The following is a 6,671-nucleotide window of genomic DNA, read 5'->3' as shown; positions in this document are numbered from 1 at the left end:
CATATGGATCCGAGCATCACACAGGCAGGTGGGTCACCGGCCAACGACAAGATTTCATCACAGACTGCGCACAACTCAGAAAGGTCTTCACAGCTCCTTTCAGCTTTAGGCGCTTGCTAATAGTCATTCTGTCCTAATTATTGATAGAATCTCTGTTAGTTAAATTATCCATTTTAGAAATAAACCAACCTCCAGAATACTTTTCCAATTCCTAAAATACTAAAGTACAATAAATGATTGTGAGACTCAAATATTTATAGAAAATAGGCTTGAAAACAAAGATGACAACCCTCAGCTGAGCTAGTCTCTTGTGGCCTGAAGGCCCCGTTATTATTCAACCCTGCATATTACTGCATGAAGCTTAGCACCCACATGTTCAACACTGTAATATTTGTTCTCCCAAGGCAGACAATTTGGTAATAAACGGTACACTCCCTTCCAATCAAAAAAAAAAAAAGGCAATGAAAGAACACACATTCTGCTCCAATGATTAGTTTTCTTGTTTGAGAAATGTTTTTCACTCGCTGAACTGAAGTTAGGAGAACACCGCGTACCAAAAGCAAGTATAAGGATTTGTTACTCCTGAGCAAACCTCTAACTCACGGGGAAGAATGATTTCAGGGGGAGGGGCAGATGAGATCTCAGCGTGGACACACAAGTATGCAACAGATGTGTTTCATGGAGCTCGGCTTACGTTCACCTTTATACTATTTCTTTTTCCCCTGTTACACTACAAAAATATTAAGAAAAATAAAGAACTTCAATGCTATTGATAAAAGCTTGTGAGTTAATTATTCTCTAGTCAATTTAGTGAGGAAGCCCTTCTGGCAGCTTTACAACTGCAACTTCTGAAACCCAAGTAGTTTCCCTTTGCCAGCAGTAAAAGGTGTTCCTATGGCTATTGCTTTGTTTGAAAATCTACTTGGAAAATCCTAAGTCTCATTGAGCCACTGAATAATTTGCCAAGTTGGCAGGTATTCCTAGTGAGCCAGGGAAAAACCTTTCTCTGATCACTTTATGAAAGATGTACACTTGGAAGTTACCCTAGAAAACCCACTCAACCATTGTGTCATTAATATCAATATTGTCTATTCTGAAAATCCTGCATTCAGGAAGCTATCTTCATTTTCCTTCCAAATGCAGCTTTATCCGGGGTAATTACTGTGTCCTTTTCAAGCAAAAGAAATTTATTACAAAACACTAATTTAAAAAACAGTGCTGTTGAAAAGCTGCATCCTTACTTCTGTAAATAATGCTCAATTAAAAACAGCATCAGAAGTCAACAATGAGAAATTGCTACAAGTACCTGGGCCGTATGAAACTCTGAGAACCTGCCAAGATCCCAATTCAATAAAGCTTTTAAATATTTCAAACTCTCATGATAATTCACATTTCTCAGACATACAATTAAGTATCTTTCTGAACTTCAGCCTAAGCCTAAATAAAATACCATCTCAGTGTATATGAGCACAGCTCTGCATCAGGAATTCTCCACTGCAAAATATTAAGGAAACTATGAAGAGTGTCTGATCAATACTGAATATACTTAATCAGTGAGGTTTAATGGACAACTCGCGTGACTAAATTAAAGGTCAAATATTCAAAACTAGTATAAAAAGTATCTTTACTGAACAACTTATGAAAAGGAAATTGTGTATCATTTGAGACCATTAAACAAATTACATTACTGATACTGACAAGAACTCAGTAAAGTTTGCCAAATATTTTGCTTGTCCACAAAGTAGTCAGTGAAAAATATACCCAATGGGTCACATTACACAAGCAACCATTTAAAAAAGTCACTGTAAAAATAGCAATTATATTTCTAATTGCTTTTTTCCCTGTCTGTTTTCCAAAACATGTAGATGACAAATATCCCGTGGATCACTTTTCAGTCTCATTCTCAGGTTCACTGTCTCCACTATCACTGTCTCTTCCAGGGTGTTCTGGCATTGTTCGATGTTCATCCACTTCGGCCACTTTCAATTCTCCTTCCTTCACCATTTCTTCCCCCACCTTATTTTCTTCTTCTTCAGCATCTTCCTGCATGCCTTGCACTTCACCTTCTACTTCAGTCTCTTGAGTTTGAGTAGTTTCTGGTTCTTCAATCATGGCAGGTGGGGGCAGTAAACGCTAGATGATTAAAAAGAAAGGATTTTCAGTTTTTACAACAAACACATTTATTTGGGCATTTATTCCTATTTTAGCTTGAACTGTTCAAATTATATTTAGGATTTTGCATTAGATAACAAGTTAACAACAACGACTTAAAATTTAGAAGCCCTAATTGTTTGTAGGCACTTAAGTACTATATAAAAAAAAATCAAGAATAATCTTGGCTCACAAAATGGTCTTTAATATTAGACACATTTTTTGCTTGAGAAGAGGGTGTTAAAAACTCAGTACTTCCAATTCAAGGATATCAAATACATTTTGTTATCCCAAACAGCCAGACAAGTAATAGGGCTACAGTAAATCCCTACTTGGAGCAACAAGTACATTCCTACCGTAATCTCATCTATTACCATTTCAAACTCCTAAATATGTTTAAGTTGCTTTTTGAGGTCTTTTAACAACTCATTCCAGTAATTTCCTCTTGAAATGTCTTATAAAATGTGTAAGTGCAGATAATGTTCACATAACAAGTTTCACCCACAGCTGTAAGTGTAGAACACTGTTAAGTCCCAGTAACCGTGAAAGCAATACTATTTCTCACATAATACTTCTGGGAAAGTAATTTAGTATATTCAAAGTGTTTTGCTCGCAACTAAAAAAGTAGTTTGTAAAACATAAGCGGTGATGGTAGCCATATTATAGACCTTGGAAAAAAAATACCACAAATACAGTGAGCTGAAGAGTATGGACGAATGCTATACAACTCCAGGTTGTACAGAAACACTCATACTTCTTGCAGCCTGACATTATTTAATGACATGATGGATATTTCCCTGGAATATTGTGAAGCATTTTAATGAAACGAAAGCACGATAAACCTCTCATGGATGATTGTTTAGTTTTGTTTTGCTTAAAGGCAACTTGTCTTCACACGACAAATTAAGTGTTTAATTACAGTGAAGTCTTATCTTCAATTAGATGACACTAATACTAGAAATTTCTGACAAGCATAGGCAAATCTATGAAGCAATTATGACTACCAGCAGAGATATGAAAAGCATTTTTTGTAGACTTTGAAGTTATCATATTGGTCCCCATAATCCATCTGTTCATGGAAAAAGCGTATTTCAGAGATACTTTAATTACAAAGACATATTACTGATGCATGAGACAGACTTCTTCTGTGATTTAGTTAGATGCATGTTGTGCTTCATGACTACTACTGTTAAGACTAGTGTAAAAGAAAAGGAAAAATATCATGTAGTACTGAATAGGGTAAAAGAAATTTAATGCCTGCTTCCCCCCCCCCCCCCGCTTTTTTTATCCTTTTTTTTTTTTGTAGTTCACTTTTTGGCTTCTCCTGCAAGGAGAATGTGATTCATTGCCACAGTAGGAAACCAACAGTTTTGTAACTAATTTTAGCTAGCAATGAATAAGATTAGGATGCTAAAAAGAGTAACTGGTATTAGCAGGAGGATTGTGTCCATATTTGATTAAGGTGTCAAGCAAACCCATTTTTTGGTAAAATTTAGATGCTACCATCTGCTTTTCAGGACATGTATACACTTCTCAGTTTTGACAGGGCTATTCATTTGCATCTGAAAATGACCAACTGCACAGTCCACTGAGTTTTCATCACATACGATCTTCACGGTTGAGAGATCTCCAACTATATTAGACAAACTGGCTCCAAAATGTGTCTTGTGATGTGCCTATAGGCCTGGCTTTCTAACAAAAGAGCGTGAGCTTTCACTGCTTAAAAAAATAAATACAGTTACAATAACATATTTTAGCAGTGTCACTCCTCTTTCTCTAACCCCTTTTCTCTACAGCAGACAGATAATTAGAGCACTATGCCAAAATAGTGAGAAAGCAGCCTGTCCACCTGGAAAAAGGCTTTTTCTGGGTGGAAAAATGCTTCAAATTTGGCTGAAGCTATGCCTCCCAGAATTACAAAAAACAAAACCAAAACCACCACAATCCAAGATTCACAGGATAAGAGGAAGAGAAGTTTTCTATCTGAAAGTCTGACATTCAGTTAAAGGATACGGAGCCATGCTCACACTCTCTTCCCACAGCCAGCTAATGCACAGTAGTGTCTGTTTACAGCAATTTTTTCCACTTTTGGAAATCCTTCAGAAAGAAAGAAGGATTCGAATCCTTCAAAAACCAGCAAGGAAACTTCAGAGTACCATGAAAGAATAAGTTATAGGTAATACAATCATGCTATACCACAGACATTAAGTGAAAGCTGACACAGCTGAGGGGTAGCATTTAAGACCTTTCCCTTTCTGTTTGCTGTCGACTACCTCCAGACCTCTACAGATCCAAGTACGTTGAGTAAAGGCAGCTTTCTGCTCAGTATTCTACCTAAATTACCTTAAAGCTCTGCTCATATACATAAGACAAGGGGTTTCTGTTGGGTTCTGAATTTTGCTTCAGGGATTAAACACTGACAAAATTACGTACAGAAGTGAGAAAGCATCTACAACTGCTTCTAACCCCATGCTGTTTTGCTTGGTGCTGAACTACTGCTGAAAAAAATTGTTCCAGAATAAAAATGCTACAGCTGCTAACCAGCCTGGATAACACAGTGAAATAACGTGGTTACAATGGTTCCAAGACATGATCTGGTCTTTCTATACACTGCAGGCTTACAATGCAAACCTCTATTACAAAACATTATTGCTCCAGCAGTGGTGCTATAATACCACCAGCTGCACTTACCTGACACATAACAGACGTTTACTTCAAGTAAATACTGGGCAGGATAGTTCTTTAGTATTAATGGGGAATTTTTGGGCTCAGACAGAGCCATGTCTAGCACTTGGCATCAATTACTGCTGGTTTTGGGGTCTTAAATTACTAAAAGATACAGCTCTTGCTACTGCAAGACTTTAAATACCTCAATATTCTCACTCTGAGTCATAAAACTTCCTTGAATTTTAAACATAGCAGGAACAGTCTCAAACCTCAACAGCATCTCATGTCACTCACTAAAAATCTATTTCATTTTAAATGCATGCCTTCCAAAAGTTAGAAGGTCCTTACCTGTTGATAGTGGCGTGTACTCTGTATCATGTGCATATACATATTGTACACAAAATTAGCCATTTGAGGCATATTCTTAATAACATGTATTTGGTGAGCTGGTCTTTCTCCATTCTAAGGAAGGGGAAAAAAGTAGACATTCAGCAAGCAAAGCAAAACAATCATTACTCAAAGGTTATTTAACTATATTAGAAAACATAAATCCCAAGAAATTAAATAATGCTTTTTAAATAAAAAAAATAGCTAAATTATTGGGAAAGATAGGAAGTGTAGGTCTTATGCTTTGGGGAGCTGGATTAATCATGACACTGCAGCCCAGTGAAGAAATTTCAAAAAGAAAGGCTGTGTTCTGATGCTTACTCCATTAAAGTATGTTTTGGGCTTGAGTCATTTAACATATTAAAGGCACAAATAGTGTAGGATCAGACCAGGACTTTGCCTACTTGTCCACCACTGTCCAGGTCCTCCTGGCTCACATTTGCTGACCGTGCACACTGCATTCTTTGTTGCACAGAGGACCTGAAAGTTTCAACTGAAGGACTGCCTCCCAAATTTGTTGACAGCACTTAAGACCAGAGAAAGATCTGTAACTGAATTTTACGTTCACATAGGCACTCCTTCTCAAAGATTCAGGAAGCAAAGCAGACATGCTCCTGCATTTCTTCACTTACCATCCTATTCTGTGTGTCCTGTGCTTAGATGTTTAATACAAACCTTTCCCTAAAGATCTAGCGCAGTATTACAAATTAAGTTTTCGTACTTAAGAACCTAGCTCAGCAACAAAACTCTTCTGTGATTCTGGACTCAATTTAAAAAAAAAAAAAAAAGGAAAAGTTAATTGGTTATCCTGAGGTAGTCAAATGTAGTTTTACCTCTTTTAATAAGAAGCAATTAGCTTTGTGTGGCTTTTTTTTTCCTTAAGAAATAACATTTTTTTATTTCATAACAAGACCAAAAATACGTAACACAGTAAAACCTTACCTATTTATCATAAAAGAAAAATATTGAATCACTTACACAGGCAGAACTCAGGAAAAAGCAGGCACAACAGAGTTACACTGATAACTATGTTTTGTGGAAAAATCAATTAAAAACAGCTAGTGTATATCATGATAAAAAGTTAATTCTAGGGACATAATCATCCAAGAGGCACTGGTTTAGCAGAGAAGACGGTCCCACCTCTTATAGCCCACTCAAAAAAAGTGGGCAAACACACATCCCCACTACAAATAGCGAAATTCAGAGCAGCTATTCCTACCTGTCTTGCCGTTGGAAAACATTCGGTGGGAACAATATGGAGGTGAAGTGGTCGAGCTGTGAGTTGGCTGAAAGCTGGAGTTAGCTCAAAACAGTTCTGAAACAACGATACCCTTGCAAAGATATAAAGCCCGAGCCTGGCTCTTGACATGGCTACAACTAATCGTCGCACATCCCTTCAGAAAACAAAACAAGAAAAATAATCAATCGTGTTCTTTTCACTGATGACAGCTGCAATAAAAATAACT

At 37.0% G+C, this 6,671-nt stretch overlaps 1 protein-coding gene across 2 annotated transcripts in view; it reads right to left on the bottom strand.

Annotated features, from left to right (window-relative positions):
• Positions 1 to 1,224: 1,224 nt before the first annotated feature.
• Positions 1,225 to 6,671, bottom strand: part of AQR (aquarius intron-binding spliceosomal factor) — a 58,324-nt gene continuing 52,877 nt past the window's right edge. Inside the window, exons 33-35 of one of the 2 annotated variants that reach the window (XM_054826991.1) lie at positions 6,425 to 6,599; positions 5,167 to 5,280; positions 1,225 to 2,133 (exon numbers count right to left, since the gene is read on the bottom strand). In XM_054826991.1, coding sequence (XP_054682966.1) covers positions 1,885 to 2,133; positions 5,167 to 5,280; positions 6,425 to 6,599 — 538 coding nt within the window. In that variant the 3' untranslated portion in view covers positions 1,225 to 1,884. Of the gene's footprint in view, positions 2,134 to 5,166; positions 5,281 to 6,424; positions 6,600 to 6,671 lie in introns of those variants that run through there. The other variant, XR_008577311.1, reaches the window with a different exon arrangement.

Source organism: Grus americana, chromosome 5 (assembly GCF_028858705.1).
Source record: "Grus americana isolate bGruAme1 chromosome 5, bGruAme1.mat, whole genome shotgun sequence".
NCBI classification, from domain to species: Eukaryota; Metazoa; Chordata; class Aves; order Gruiformes; family Gruidae; genus Grus; species Grus americana.
Note: the sequence above shows the minus strand (reverse complement) of the source record. Positions and strands in the feature narration are given on the sequence as shown.